The 16,482-nt window shown below is 41.4% G+C and overlaps 1 protein-coding gene across 2 annotated transcripts in view; it reads left to right on the plus strand.

Annotated features, from left to right (window-relative positions):
* Positions 1-1,122: 1,122 nt before the first annotated feature.
* PPM1K (protein phosphatase, Mg2+/Mn2+ dependent 1K) overlaps positions 1,123-16,482 on the plus strand; it is a 30,009-nt gene continuing 14,649 nt past the window's right edge. The window contains exons 1-4 of one of the 2 annotated variants that reach the window (XM_049885748.1): positions 1,123-1,480; positions 8,338-8,452; positions 8,958-9,473; positions 10,911-11,011. In XM_049885748.1, the coding sequence (XP_049741705.1) occupies positions 9,034-9,473; positions 10,911-11,011 (541 nt within the window). In that variant the 5' untranslated portion in view covers positions 1,123-1,480; positions 8,338-8,452; positions 8,958-9,033. The remainder of the gene's footprint in view (positions 1,481-8,337; positions 8,453-8,957; positions 9,474-10,910; positions 11,012-16,482) is intronic. The other variant, XM_049885747.1, reaches the window with a different exon arrangement.

Raw genomic sequence — 16,482 nt, forward strand, 5'->3', positions numbered from 1 at the left:
TCACAAAGGTATACACATATTTTTAAATTGTGGTAAATATATATTAACAAAAACATTTGACATTTCAACAGTACAGTTCAGTGACATTAATTATATTCATCATGTTCTTAACCATTATCCATTCCCAAATTTTACTATCACTCTTAACGGAATCGCAGTGTCCCCTAAGCATTGTCAGAAAAGTATATTTCACACTCCTATCTAAAGTCTGGTGGCATAGTGGTTAAGTGCGCAGGCTACTAACCGAAGGGTCGGCAGTTCGAATCTGCCAGGCGCTCCTTGGAAGCTCTATGGGGCAGTTCTGCTCTGTAGTATAGGGTCGCTATGAGTCGGAAAGGGCGCTGGGTTTGGTTTTGGTTTTCGGTTATCTAAAGTCGAAGGCATCACTTCTTGACTGATGCCTTTGAATTACGGTATTGGCAATGAATATTGAATATATCATGGACTGTCAGAAGAACGAACAAATTTGTCTTAGAAGAAGTGGAGCCAGAATGCTCCTTAGAAGCAAGGTTGGTAAGACTTGTCTCACATACTTTCTACATATTATCAGGAGGGACCAGTCCCTGGAAAAGGACATAAGGCTTGGTAAAGTAGAGGGTCAGCGAAAAAAGGAAGCTCCTCCACAAGATGGATTGACACAGTGGCTGCAACAATGGACTCACAACGATTGTAAGGATGGCGCAGAACCGGGCGGTATTTTGTTTTCTTGCACATAGGGTTGCTGTAATTTTCCACAGTACCTAACAACAACAACAGTGCCTGGTACAGCGTCTGGCACGTGAAAGGTCCTCCATAAATATAGAAACACTTGTCGAGTTAATGAATAGACACTTCTAAGGGATCACAAGATGCCTGTTCAGTCTTGAAGAAAACGCTGGACTGCGAACTTTTCAAAGGGCACGAAACCAGAGCCTTTTCGAGCTCAGGCCAGGGTTGGCAATCCCTTCTCGGTTTCCTAGTTACCACAACCCCGCCCCCTCGGCCGCAGTGACACACCCCCTCACCTACCGCCAGGCGCAGCGCCAAGTCGGCGGTCCCACCCGCCCACCCGCTCATTGGTCGGCGTCCCCAGGCCCTCCGGAGGGAGGGGCGCCACCGCCAGCTGCTACTGGCCAAGGTCGATGTCGCTCTGCAGTGAAAGAAGTCTGCAAAGTCAAATTGCAGTTGCGAGGAGGCTCGTTCCCATCGGGGCCTGTAATTTGCTGCGAACGAGGGCCGGAGAGGCCACCGCGCCCACCCGCCAAACGCGGATTGGAGGGGGTTGCTATCAGTCAGCGGGAACAGACTTCCCTTCTCCATCTGGCCAACTGCGCCGAAAAATTTTCGAGGATTTCCAGGAGACAAGGCAGTTGCGGTTCTAGCTGCTTGCTCCAGAGGTCAGAAACATCGGAGAAGGCAATTATATTTACCGATCAAGAAAGCCCCTCCCTTGTCCTCCATTATCTCATTAAAAATTTTACAGGAACGTAACCATCACGAGGTAAGAGACTAGAGAGTGCAATTAATTCATTTATTTCTAGTTAACAGTTGATGTTATTTGTTGGGGTCGCATCTCACTGGCCCCGGCCCCGGGAATGGAGAGTAAACGGAGGAAGGTTTCCGGGGAAAGGGGAGGGGTAACGGTTTAATTTTCCCAGACCCATCGGTGCAAGCCCCACGGTCAGGCTCTCCGTGCTCTCTGTGCGCCGCTCTCTTCCCCCCTCGGAAGTCAACAGCAGCCGGTCGCGGTGGGGCCCACCCTGGCGGTGCAGCCGGGAAAAGGCGTTTCCTGCCGAGATCCGCGCTGGGCCTTGAACTTGACCGCTTTTGAAGGTGCGCGCTGTGCAACCCGAGCAGGTGGGGTGGACCGGGGTGGGAATGAGAGCGGGAAGGTGAAAGGGAGGCGGGGATTCCCGGAGTCCGAGGGAGGGAGGCAAGGAGGATGGAAAGGAAGCGGGAGGTGCCTGGTCCCTCCCGCCTGTGTTTCCTCCAGCGTGGCCCCGCGGGCGCCCTGCTCCAAGCCCGGGGAGGCGAGGATGCTGCCGGGAGCAGCGCTGCAGCGCCGCCCCAGCTGCCGCCCCAGCGAGGGAGACGTGGCGACACCCGGGATCTGTGCGCAGACTGAGAGTTTGGGAGGCGGAGACCCGGCGGCGGAAGGTCCTGGGAGAACCGAGCCGTCTGCAAGTGTGGCGCGCTGCACGGGCTGGAGGGTGTTTTTGCTGCCCTGCATCGCACTCGTCTGCCACGGCCAGAATCTACGGCCACGAGCCCGGGATCCTGAAGCTCCCAGAGGATGGGCTTTTCAGGGGATCGGTATAAAGAAGGATGCAGAGCCCTTGTTGGCTTTGATCTGAGGGCTTGGGTTTTGCTTTGCCAGGAGAGCAACTGTGATCACAAGGCCTTGTGGCCGCTGTCTTTTTTTAGCAGTTGTTTTCTGTAGATTAGAGAATTCACAGCAGGTGACAAAGATGATGCTCCGGGTGGACCTAGCCAGGGAATTTCGAGTGTCTAAAGCTCCACTGGCGTTCTGAGCTTGAGACTGGGAATGTGCAACAAGGCCACAGTTCTTTGCACCCTCCAACACTGCAGGTAGAAAGAATGAGGTTGTCAGGCGGCTTCAGAATAAGCGACTGAAGTGACAGATTGTAATGGTGCTGTGGTATGCTAGTCGTGCTCCTGTGGCAGAAGGAAGGGTGAAGCGTGTGAGTAAATGTGTTTCAATGTGTGTCTGCTTAAATGTATAAAAACTGGAAAAGAACAGATGCACCACTGTATCATAAAATAACTTAGGTATAAACTCTATGGGGCAGTCCTACTCTGTCCTACAGTGTCGCTGTGAGTCGGAATCGACTCGACAGCACCGGGTTTTTTTTTTTTTAACTTTTTTATTGTAAAATTATATATAACCCAATATTTACCAGTTCAGCATTTTTCATGCAATTTGGTGACATCAGTTATATTAATCATTTTGTACAATCATCACCAATAGTCACTGACAAATTTTCCATCACCATAAGCAGAACTTAGTTATAATTTTTTGAGTGATAAATTTCCAGCGTCACTTTCTACCGACCACCACACACACACACACCTCCCTTAACTGGAGTCGTGGTGAAATGAAAAGAAGAGAGGAGAGTGTTGGTAACGTAGAATAGAATGTAAGGGAAAATAATTCACTCAAGTATAAAGTTACAGGTTTGGAATATGGTCTATGTCTTGTGTCCACATTGACTAAAATGTTTTAAAAGATATCTACAGAATTGTAATAATGAATACTTTTCGCATTAAAGAAAGCATTTCTCTATCAAACCTAGGGCGAGTCCCTTGGGGTTTTGCTGTTGTTTTCTTTTTTCACTCAGGGATTGTTGATGCTGCTTGTTTTCAGTTTTCTCTCAGGGAGACTAGTACATTTTCTTTCCCTTCCTCCCAGCAGAGCGCTGGTAGAGAAGATATTGGGATCCAAACTTACTGAAATATGTTCTGGAGGTTTTCATATCATTTGGATTTATTGGGAAACATTTGTGTCAGTAGAGAAATATTTGTGAAGTTCATTTCTTAGACCAGGGGTATTTGGTTCAAGACTCTTAGAAATTCCCTTGTATTTCCAATGTGGAAGCTCTTCATGTAACGGTACCTGAGTGCCATTTTAAAATGGGCAGGTAGGAATACTTTCTTAAACTTGTTTTGCTAGAGGGATAAATCTAAGCAAGTTTCAGTAGTACTGATCCTTAAAACCAAAAAACCAAACCCGTTGCGGACCCTATAGGACAAAGTAGAACTCTCTTTAATAATTTTGGCATGTACTTAAAATGGCAACAATAAACTGCCCTTTTGATCTGCTTTCAACATCTCAAGAGCAGCTTGACTGAAATCTCAAATCCACCCTCCTGCCAGAGGCAATGCCTCATTTTTCTAAAAATAAATTTGGAGAGCTCTGAGCTGTTTAAACCAAGGAAGGATTATAAAATGGAGTAAGATAAAAAAATAAAATTGGCATAGCGATCTTATAGCCGTAAACTATGGCGTCAGCCCCCCACTTTTCTTTCTTTCTCTCTTTCTCTTTCTCTCTCTCTTTCTCTTCTCTCTCTCTCTGTCTTTCTCCCTCTCTCTCTCTCCCCCTCTCTTTCTCTCTCTCCCTCTCCGCCACTCTCCCTCTCTCTCTCCCTCTCTCCCACTCTCCCTCTTTCCCTCTCCCCCTCTCTCCCTCTCCCCCTCCCTCCCTTTTCTTTCAAGTTAAGTATGATTTGCTACAAACGAAATGTTTTATTCCCTTTCTTCCTAATGCCCATGTCCTGAGATTTCCTGTGTCAGCATGTGGGTTTCACTATATGTAGAGTCTCACATAGAATCTCTGTGCATACTGTGGGTGCTGAGAATCACCCTGCCAGTCAGAATTATCAAACCAGAATTATCAACTTTGTTCTACTGCCTGTATCCTGTGTCAGATCCTTAGAGTAGGGGATTAACTGGTTAAAGCATCGAGGAGGGAAGGAGGGGGGAAGACCTGGTTACACAAATCAAGATGAAAAGGAAATTCTTTTTCAGATGTTTCTCTATTGACGATATATAGAACGTATAGGTTTGAGCTGGAGTTCCATGGTGATGCAAAGTGTTAAGTTCTTGGCTGCTAACCAAAAGGTGGGCAGTGTCCACCCAGAGGTAACTTGGAAGAAAAGCCTAGCTGTCCTTTTCCCAAAAATCAGCCATTGAAAATCTTATGGGGCACAGATCTACTGAAACACGCATGGGGTCGCCATGAGTCAGATTTTCATAGGTTTTGGGGGTGTGTATGCACACACGGATAAACATACACATGCCTTTAAAAAATTCATGTGGCCGAAGTACATTGTGACCCATGCATTTTTGTTTTGATTGGGGAATAAAAAGTAATATGGAAGACGTTTCAGTCTAGGTGGAAGATGATCGTCCATTGTTTTCCCTTCGGACTACTGACTCAGTATATTTTAAGCTGATTATAGAAATAACCATGGAGTCCCTGGGTGGTACAAAGAGTTAAGCACTTGACTGCTAGTGGGAAGGTTGGCGGTTCAAGCCCACCCAGAGGTACCTCAGAAGACAGGCTTGATGGTCTGCTTCCGAAAGGTCAAAGCCTTGGAAACTCACAGAGCAGTTCTGCTCTGCACACTTGGGGCTGTCCTGATTTGGAGTGGACATGACGGCAACTAACAACACAGAAATAACCTAGGCTATGTTTTTATGTAGCTAGGATTCCAATCAAGTTATTTATCTTTACTTTCTTGTTTAGCATGGTCTTTAAATTTTATTTTCACTACTAGAATATGCTATATGGCATGCTGTATTCTTGTGCTTAGTTCATTAACTTTTGATATATTTTGTGTTTTCAAATGGCTTTCAAGCACAATTATATATGCCCTTTGACTCTTTTGGGTGGCTTTGACTTCCAAAGATCAGATATAAATGTTTAAATAGTTTATAAAAGTAAGCTAACCTTTATTTCAGATTGAGAGAGTGCCATAAAGCCTCTCCTGCTTACTCAAAAAGATTCCGGAATAACTGTGTTTGTCAGTTTGTGGAATGATAAAGTCACCCTCTTTATAATTGCTGAACTAACAGTTAATAAAGACAGTTCTTAGGTGTTTTGTCAGTTTGCTGTCCACTCTTTTTTGTTATCAAGAACACTGATTGCTTTTTTTTTTTTTTTAAGTTTTTGTCATTTTTCCATCACAGATTCTTTTCCTTTGCCCACTAGTTAGTGTTCCATGGGCAGCTGGGGGGCTGTGATTCCAGGTGATGGCCAGTTTTGTTTGAACCTCAAAAAAAAAAAAAAAAAAAAATTTCTTCCTGTGGAGGTTTAACTTAAAGTTGTTATTTAACTTGGGAACAAAGGTCAAGTTTGAACAGTTTCTTTGGGAATATGGGGGAAGGGCAATTAATAGGAGTTAGTGATATTGCCTATGGAAAAGGAGATTGAATCCAGCTGGCATAAGTGGTGCTGACGTAGTTTGCTGACCTAGTTTCGTAGTATTGACTATGTAATTAGCTGGAATTTCATCTCTGCCAATAACATGCCTTAAAGTAGTTTTCCTGTGACTCTTCTGGTTACTTTCTGAGATGATTGTACAGACAAGAAATGAGGAAGGAGGCCAGGTTGATGATTGATTTTGGTATACAGAGGCTTAAAGAAACTGCCCAACTTGCATTTTATCTCATCCTTCGATAATATTTCCAGTGGATATTTGCTCCGTGCTAAGAATGCAGTTCTACTTTTTTAGAAGGTAGAAAGAAAAACAAAAAAAAGACAAGAGTATCCTAGAAGAGTTCAGAAAAAATTACTTAATATTTATTTGTTAGTAATTCTAGTACTCTTGTTTGAAGTAGGTGCATGCTTTCAGACTCAGGAAAAAAGAGTATTACTTTGCTATCTCTGCTGCACTCTTCAAATACGAATGTGTTTTCTAAAAAACATTTTTATTTAAAGTCTTTTTTTTTTTTAATCTATATGGCATAAAGCTACTTTGTGAATTATCTCCACCAATGATTAGTACTTACTTCTATTACTTGTTAGATTGTATTACAGTTTGAAACTTCACTATAGGTAATTACCTACAGTTGACATATTGTTGCTGAATAAAATAAAACCTTCGATCAGAAGTAGATGAGCACACACCTCATTTTACTTCTTTTTGATAATTGACTGGATGTTTCACTTAAAGCAGTAACCAGAGATGCTGTTTCCCTTCCCTTAGCCCCCAGATATTGTCTTTAAAAAGAAGTGAATTTCAGTCTTTTATGATTGATCTTAGAGGCCAAGAAAAGATGGTCCCCTAAATCTTTTGCAATACATTGTTTGTGGGACTACCTTTATTCTAAATTCCCTGATGGCAAGGCTAATATGTGTTTTATTGCTTAAATAATCTAACTAAGGGTATTCTTTGGAACGTCATCCCTTTTTCAGCTGCTTTACCCACTGGAAGGAGTAGTGACCCATACACATAGCTAAACTGATTTCCCAGAGTTTATTTAAAAAGATCGCTTAAAATCTGTAATGCATTTTCTCGTACAGATACTCCATCTGGGCTTTTTGAGCTTTTTGGCGGGGGGGGGGGGGGTGGGATATATTTTTTCAAGCTTATTTTTTATTGTGAAATAATTCAAACATAACACCCCAAAAAACCCAAATCCATTGCCGTCGAGTCGATTCTGACTCATAAGCAACTCTGTGGGACAGAGTAGAACTGCTCCATATGGTTTCCTAGGCTGTAATCTTTACAGGAGCAGATCACCAGGTCTTTTCTCCCACAGAGTTGCCGGTGAATTTGAACTGCCAACCTCTCGGTTAGCAGCCGAGCACTTAACCACTGCTCCTCAATTCAAACGTAGAATTGAAAATAATATAACACTTGAATCAGCCAGTGAAAACCCTATGGATCACAATGATTCCATCCAATTGTGCATAGGGTGGCCATGAGTTGGGGCGACTCCATAGCAGCTAACAACAAAGACTAACCACCAACAAAGACTACATATCCTCTATACCATCATTTTCAAATCTTAACGTTATGCCATCTTCTCAAGTTGGTGCTTCATTCTTAATGTAAGCAAACAAAGTACTATGGAGATGAATTTGTGCTTAAAACCTTTGTATGGAAAACTGCCAGAAACACAGCCCACCCTGCAGGGGATAGGAACCCCCTGACAACACTGCCGGGGAAGCTTTAGGGTTGAGCTTTGGGGCGGAGTCCGGAAGTGGAGGTGCTGGGGAATGGCAGAGTCACCTTTCTCACTTCAAGTTTTGCAGAGTAATGGTTTCAAAGAAGTGTAGGCTCCGATGCTGTCTTTGCTGGAGATGTCAGCGATGGTGGGAGAGGTGTGGGTGGGCTCCTGGGTTGGAGGAGGGGAGCTGCAGCTGTTAGTGTAAGTGCATAGGTCAGTTACGGGGAACTCAGGGCTGCTTGACACACAAGAGTGCCATCATTTCCTGAAATCACACACACACCTCCCAAAAGTCCGTGTGTGTCTACCACAAAGAGAAACATCAGAACCGGCTTATCTCTATGCTTATGAGGATGTTGCATGAACCACATTCTTTTAACCGTGGTAATTTAGTGTGTAAGACTCTTAATAAGCTGAGAGATCTTAGAACAAACAAAAAGCTTAGATCCTAGATTCTGTCTTTGCTGAAACGTGGCCATTCTTTGTGATCAGGACTATCATAAATATTCTATTAACCACTTATTTATCTTTCTTTTATTTCTACCTCTCATAAGAGAGTTTGTTGTTATTATATTTTGGCCTTACCTTTTCTATAGAGCAATAGATTTAATGAGGGGAAGAATATTTATTTACCCCTGCATTCTTTGTTTTTGCTACTCAAAGTATAGCCTGCAGATCAACAGCTTCGGCATCACGTGGAAGCTTATTAGACATCAGAAATTCAGGCCCCACCTCAGACCTGCTGAATCGGAATCTGCATTTTAACAAGATTCCCCAGGTGATTGGATGTTAAAGTTTAAGAAGTGCTGTTCTATATGATATGTAACACAGTGTCAAATTTTTATGGAATTTAAACCCTGTGGTTTTTTTTTTTTTTAAAGTGGGGTAGGTAAGTTGATCCATATACTAGCCACTATTTTTAGAAGTAGGCTGCTGAAAACCACACTGGCTAAACACATAGTATATCAGATCCTTTATAGCCTTCATTTTTGGTAATATCCCCGGATGCTGAAAACGGTTAAGCGCTTGACTACTAGCTGAAAGGTTGGCCATTTAAATCCACCCTAAGAAGACAGACCTGGTGGTCTGCTTCCAAAAGGTCACAGCCTTGATAACCCTGTGGAACAGGGCTCTACTCTGTCCACATGGGGTTGCCATGAGTTGGAATCGACTCAGTTGCAACTAATAACAATGACATATGAGTTACGCCAAATTACTGACGAGCCCAGTTGCATCATCTTTCTGCCAAATTACTGACGAACCTTCCTCCTTTTTTTACCCAGTTGCATCATCTTTCTTGAAGAGATTCCGTTATTCTACTGACCTTTCCCCCATTACTAAGTCCACTGGAGCTGAGTTATGTCAACAGCTGCCTTAATTACTTTGGTTAGAAGTGGCGGTAACCAGGTGAGAAGGAGAGTGCTGCTAAGCTCCCGTCTGCTGCAGGACGACTGGCTGGTGACGCCCACATGCCACAGCTCCACCTCAGAGCCCAGGAGTTCTCGGTTTGACCCAGACGGTAGTGGGCGTCCAGCCACCTGGGACAGTTTTGGGATCTGGGATAACCGCATTGATGAACCAATTCTGCTGCCACCCAGCATTAAGTATGGCAAGCCAATTCCCAAAATCAGCTTGGAAAAGGTGGGCTGCGCCTCGCAGATTGGCAAACGGAAAGAGAATGAAGACCGTTTTGGCTTTGCTCAGTTAACAGAGGAGGTCCTGTACTTTGCAGTGTATGATGGGCATGGGGGACCTGCAGCCGCTGATTTCTGTCACACCCACATGGAGAAATGCATTATGTACGTACAGTGACTTCCACTCTGGAGTTTGTGGTTTGCTTTATGCTTATGTTGTAAACTTTCAACTTTGAGTCTTCCAAGTGTAGCTGTTTGAGTGGTTTTCTACTGTCCCTTTATGAACAAGCTGTAGCTTAAAAATCCCATTTTCCAGCTTATTGTTGACGATAAAAGAGAAGCTGCTTTAACTTGCAATGATCATTTCAGAAATGTGCCTTTGAACAACTCCCCTGGTGAAAGTGTGGACCAGAATTTACAGCACTTGATTTGTGATTATTTCAAGCAAATTACATAACGTACATGAGATAGTGTAGGAGAAGCATTTGCTCTTATCAGTGCAGGACACATAGTGTTTTAATAAACGGTAATTATTCTTTCAGTGGTGTGGATAGCTTTGAATAATTGACTTTTTAAACTGGCATTAGCGTGGGAGAAATGCGTTTAATGCAGGTGGTTTGGAGTACTTTAAATATTTATTTACTCCAATTATTATGAATGCATTTTTGATATATCACCCTACTGCTAGAATTCAAAGAGGGGGAAAATATGTGACAGAGTTGGACCAAGTAACCATTTCTTGTCTTCCCTCGTATTAATTATTTATGTTGTTGTTGTGTGCTGTTGAGTCGATTTGAACTCATAGCGACCCTGTAGGACAGAGGAATAGAACTGCACAGGGTTCCCAAGGAGCAGCTGGTGTATTTGAACTGTCGACTTTTTGGTTAACAGCTGAGCTCTTAACCATTGTGCCACTAGGGTTCCAGCGCTGTCATTAAAAAAAAAAAAAAAACTCTTTGCCATCAAGTTGATTCTGCCTCATAGGGTCCCTGTAGGACAGAGTAGAACTGCCCCATAGGATTTCCAAGGAGCGGCTGGTGGATTCCAACTGCTGACCCTTTGGCTAGCAACCAGGCTCTTAAACCACTGTGCCACCAGGGCTCCAGGGTTGCATAGAGGACACATTGGTTCGATTCCCAGTCAGTGTGCCTTATGCACAGCCACCACTTGTCTGTCAGTAGAGGCTTGCATGCTGCTATGATACTGGACAGGTTTCAACAGAGCTGCCAGACCTAGACAGACTAGGAAGACAGGCCTGGCAATCTACTTCCAAAAATCAGTCATTGAAAACCTGGGGGGTCTTAACAGCCCGAACTGAAACTGATCACGGGGATGGCACAGGACCAGGCAGCATTTTAACTATGTTGTGCATGGGGTCACCATGAGTCAGGAGGTTGACTCAAGACAGCTAACAACAACAAAGGCTTATCACAGTGCCTGATAGGTACTCAATAAAAAGCCTTGAATCAGTGGATCTTAAGCACCTGAAAGGAAAGCCAAGTTGTGGATTCTGTGGAATGACTCCTCTAGGTAAGAGTAACTATGAGGAAGGTGGAAAAAAGCATTGTAAATGATTGGGACTCTTTTTTCCTCCGCACAAAGGGATTTGCTTCCTAAGGAGAAGAACTTGGAATCTTTGCTGACCATGGCTTTTCTAGAAATAGATAAAGCCTTTTCGAGGCACGCCCACCTGTCTGCTGATGGTATGTAAAACAATCACATTTCTCAAGGCCTTTTGGAGTGGCGGGGTAAAAAGGAAACAACTTAGGCTGGGTTGGGAATTTTAATGTGTGCTTAATTGTAAGGATACTTATGTAGATGATTATTTCATGTGAAGAATTATTTTAAATACTTTTTGGGAATCCAAACTGATGTCTGTACCTCACTTTAAAATGAAACATATTGGAGAAGTTTTCAGAAAGATAAGCTCTGAAACTCTTCTTTGAAATAATTTACTTTGATATTGGATTATAATTTTAAAAGGATTTAAAGAAAATTTTAATCTGCTTGATTGCTTATTTTAGTGGACAAGATGGCCATACTACAAGAAGGTTTATTTTTACAAAATGAGCCTGGTGAGAAAGTGCTGAAATAAACTATAGGCTTATCCTATCTAGAGAGGGCAGGAATGGCACAGACAAGAAGAAAAATGCTAATCAATCCTAAATAGAAAGGGCCAATGGCTAATATGCATTCATTTGCAATTAGAAGATATTTTCCATCCTTAAAAAAAGCTTGATCTTCCAGATTTCCTTTCGCCAGTGATACTTTTGTTTTCATATGTTAATACAGGGCATACCAGCTGAATTTAAAAATTAATGTACCACATTTCCTTCAATTTTGAAGGTAAAATGTTTCTAGCTTTTACTAAATTTATCAAAAGCATTTCAGGAAAATACAGCTAATGTTTTCTGGTGAGCTGGTCCCAAAATCTTTGGTCATAAAGTTAATCTTAAAATTTCTGCGGTGACCATATTAGTGTGTGCATGGAGACCTGATCTGAAAAGGAACCGTGTAATAATGTTAATCAGTGTTTGGTTCATCCTTTTCTTTAAAGGAGGTCAAAGTGTACCACAAAAATGTCATTTTCACAAATTTCTGTTGGAATGGGTAGGAATGGAAATTCTCCCCATTTCCTAGATAAGGAACTGAAGCTCAAAGAGAGGTAATGGTCAGCGGCAGAGTTAGGGATGGGGTCTTTGGTGCCCTGTGTACCCTCTCCCACTGGCATATTTAATTAAGGAATTGGAGAAGGGGACTGTGGGATGGCTAGATTCGCCATCTTGAGGTTTTTCCTGCTCCCTACTTCTCAGAAAAGCAGCTCTTCCTTTGTTTAGGGATTTATTTTCTAGTGTATTATTCAGGCCCATTATCTCTTCTTCATTTCCTTGGATTTTTTTTCCCCTCTCAACCGGGAGAGAGGGTAAATTTTATGCATAAGATGTCGTTCTTGTTCCTAAAGGGCAAGATAAAACATGGAGAGGAAAAGGAAATTAAAACGCTTTCTTATAGGTTTATTTTTATAGCTCCCCAAATTTGGTATGCTCTTTATTTCATTGATAACCAGGTTGCTGTGAGTCCGGCTGTATCTCACACCATGTATGTGGGTTATTACACTGGCGGTGTGTAAACAGCCGCTTTGTCAGCAGGTACAGCTTATTCAGCAAGGTTTTCAGAAGAGAAGCTTCAAGTTTATCATGGGCGTGTGGCCAACAACCAAAAACATTTACCTTTCATGGGTGCAGTCAGTCCATTTGAAAAACTATAATGGGCCCAGATGCTTAAAACAGTCAATGGTAGGAACGATCAGTGTAAACTGTGAGAGGACGGCCTTCATTTATTAAATAATAAATTATAATTAAAGATAATTTTGAGCTTAGGGAGAAAATTGATTTAACTTGCCTACCTTAAAAGAAACTTTGTAAAGATGCCTCTCTCACATAAACAGACAGTTGTGCAAAGAAATTAATGGTAAAAATTTAATTCATTTCTAGTAGTGGAATTGAAATGTATTTATTTAATTTCTTCATCATATGTTTTGAAGTAATGCTCCTGGAACTTTCATGAGATTAAAAATATATATATTTTTCACTTAGTGGCCATAGTTTGTGAGCATAATGGAGCGAGACAGAATGATGCTTACTGTGCTGCTGCACAATAAAAGTTCTATAATGACTTTATTATTGTGAAATCTTATTATGCGTATACTCTTACAGGTCAATTATGCTGCAGTTTTTTGTTTTTTTAGTTACTGTTTTGGGAACAATTTAAAATTTATTCTTAATAAGTTGCTGAAGCTTTCAAAGATGGCAAAAATTACCTTTTGATATTTGGGGCCTATTTTATCAAATGGAAACCCTGGTGGTGTAGTGGTTAAGTGTGACGGCTGCTAACCAGAAGGTAGGCAGTTCGAATCCACCAGGTGCTCCTTGGAGACGCTATGGGGCAGTTCCACTCTGTCCTATAGGGTGGCTATGAGTTGGAATTGACTCGACGGCAGTGGGTTTGGGTTTTTTTTGTTTGTTTGTTTTATCAAATATATTAAAGCCACTAAAGATCAAGTTCTATATGTCATTTAACTTTTCAATATGTGGATTAAAATAAAAATGTATGCCATTTCAGATTTTCAAGTTATTATCTAAATTTTAAATAGTCTCCTTTTCCCCCCTAATTTTTAGTAAGAACTGAAGCAGTATCAGTATTATAAGAGTGGATAGTATTCTTTTCAGCATAGTTATAAATAGGGCCAATGCTAGGTAAACAAAATTGTAAAGTAAGTGCAGTTTGCCCTCTCCAGGTGTCTTCCACCTTTTCTCGTCATGATGACCTTTTCTTATCAGCCCCATTTTCCCTCCTGTTCAACCCTTCCTGTGAGCAGTTTGAGGGCAGGGACCACCATGCCTTAATTATTTAGCAATCTCCAGTGTTCAACAACTTGCATGGAATCTGAAAGGTACTCAATAATCAATAATTATTTGGACTGAATTGATCTCTACTGCCTACTCTTCTCACTACAGTTATTGTAATTTGTTTCTTGAATATCATATTAGCTGATTTAACCAAATTATTTATGTAATGTATAATGCTTGGTAAAGTAGAGGGTCAGCAGAAAAGTGGAAGACCCTCAACCAGATGGATTGACTCAGTGGCTGCAACAATGGGCTTGACTGTGAGGACGGCGTAGGAACGGGCAGTGTTTCTTTCTGTTGTACATAGGGTCGCTATGAGTTGGAACCGACTCGACGGCACCTAACAACAACAACAACAAATGAGTTTTTAGGAGTTGGCTCTCCTGGATGGATTTGAACTTAAGTAGCAGAATCGTGAAAAGAGATTGGCTAAACCATACTGATGAATCACTAATGGTGAAATTTCAGGTATAAATGGAAGGAGCACCCCTCAACCAAACCACGTTAGTTTTCTTAAGAGAAATAAGAAAGTGAAAATAAGAAATTTTTGTTCTTTCAAGGCTTTAGTGCCAAAGCCCTCACATCTGCTTAAAGCATTTCAAATTATCTCATTAGTATTTAAAATATTCACTCTTTAAATTTAGGTCCCTGGTGGTGCAAACGGTTAAGTGCTCGGCTGCTAGCCAAAAGGTTGGTGGTTCAAACCCACCCAGAGGTATGTTGGAAGACAGGCCTGGTGATCTGCTTCCAAAAGTTCACAGAATTGAAAACTCTGTGGAGCCATTCTATTCTGCACACATGGGATTGCCATGAGTCGGAAATGACTCGACAGCAACTAACAAAAAACCTTTCAATTTAACCCAGGGATAATTTGAAGTGAAACAGAATGGGATTGCCACTTACCAAGAAACAGCAAGCATAAGGCCACCTTATTGCCCTTAAGAAATTGCCAGCTATTTCATTGTTTTGTTGTTAATGCATTTTGAATTTGCCCTTATTTAAAAAAAAAAAATTTTTTTTTTTACAAATAGCTAATGCCGTTACTATCTTTGAATTTTTTCATTCAATTTATACCCATAATGTGTATTTTTATAGTTAATGAAACTTGCTAATAAATTCAAATGATAGCCTGTTTATTCATCTATTGTTTATTTAAGAACCGAGAAAACCACTTAAAATAAACCAGGTGGTAGAAAACTTAGATCATAATCCTATATGTCCCATAAACTCTTGAAAGTGTTTCTAGATTGCTTAAGCTTTGAAAGCAACAAGAGACAAAAGGATCTGAAAGAGAAGACTTGCTCTGACCCTCAGAGTGGGAGACCTTGATGGCAGCATTGTGAGTCTCATGGGAAACTTTCCATGCTCATCCTATTATGTGCTTTCTTTATGGAAGAATTAAGCTACAAAATAACCAGTGTTGTAAAGGCAACATTTTTGAGTACTCTTTTTATGCTGGGGGCAGCCAAAAGAAAAAAAAATAAATAGGGACAGAATTTGAAGAGATAATCTTATTGTGCTGTTACTGCTTCAGCTCATTACTTTGATTTTGGTGTTCATAAGCCGTACATGCCTAGAACACTCATTTTTAATAAGTATTGAAACTGTATTAGTTTATACATATCTCTTATTTAAGATGGAATACAACTGGGGTCGTTATACTTTGAAAAGTACAGCTTTTACTCTTTATGTTACCATTTAAAATCTTGATCATTTTTCTTTTGATCTGTCTACCTGCAACACTGGAGGAAAGAGAGAGCTGCAGAAATACCCATTTTATGAATTATATAAAATCATAAACATGCTTTAGAGCTCAAGAGCCTTACTAGCCTTTATTTAAAGAATAACTTTAAGTCAGTGATTCTACTTGAAAAATGCCTCCTAGATACGAAATTCCTCCTCTAAGCACCATTAAAAAATGTGTTACTCCTTATATCTGGTATAAGAGATGCTTTGATTTCTTCTTGGTTTACACTTAAATTCCAGTAATTTGGTGTCATACTGTCATTCGCATTCTCTGTAAGTATGTACTGCTCGTCAGGTATTAATTATTCAGTGAATTTTCCCTCTTGTTACTGGGACAATTCTGATATTGCTACCAAAGTTACAGCACCTTTTTGCAACTGAGACCCTGGTAGCACAGTGGTTAAGAGCTCGACTGCTAACCAGGAGGTTCGCAGTTTGAATCCACCAACTACTCCTTGGAAACACTATGGGGCAGTTCTACTCTGTCCTATAGGGTTGCTATGAGTCAGAATCCACCTGATGGCAACAAGTTTTATTTTGTTTTGCAACTCAATAAAGTTGAGTTTAAGGGAGTGTGTGTGTTCATATGTAAGTGTGAGTATACACGTATGAGTGTACATTTGTGTGTCAGCGTCCCCACATACGTGTTTTGGTGTGGATGCATGTGAATATAGTTTTTTCTTCCTGAGAAGCCATAAAACTAAGAAAGATATGTTACTCTGATGAGGAGGAAAAAAAAGGCTCAAACTACAGAATACCATCATGGAGCAAACTGAGCTTGGAACCATTGATTTAGCATCTCCTGAAATATTATGTAATTTGCCAGTGACATTTTCACCAGAATAAAAACCCTTCCCCTTACTTTGCAGCTCTTTCTCTGTCCTCCCCTGTGTTGCAGGTTTGTAATGTTTGAGCACAATTCCTGGGTGAATTTCCTATTTGCCTCTGTGCGTGTTATTTGTGGCAGAGAACTGTGCCTGGTCAGCAGCTCTAGATCTGGAGCCTGTGGACGCTATATG

The sequence above is a fragment of the Elephas maximus genome, chromosome 5 (assembly GCF_024166365.1).
Source record: "Elephas maximus indicus isolate mEleMax1 chromosome 5, mEleMax1 primary haplotype, whole genome shotgun sequence".
Classification (NCBI taxonomy): domain Eukaryota; kingdom Metazoa; phylum Chordata; class Mammalia; order Proboscidea; family Elephantidae; genus Elephas; species Elephas maximus.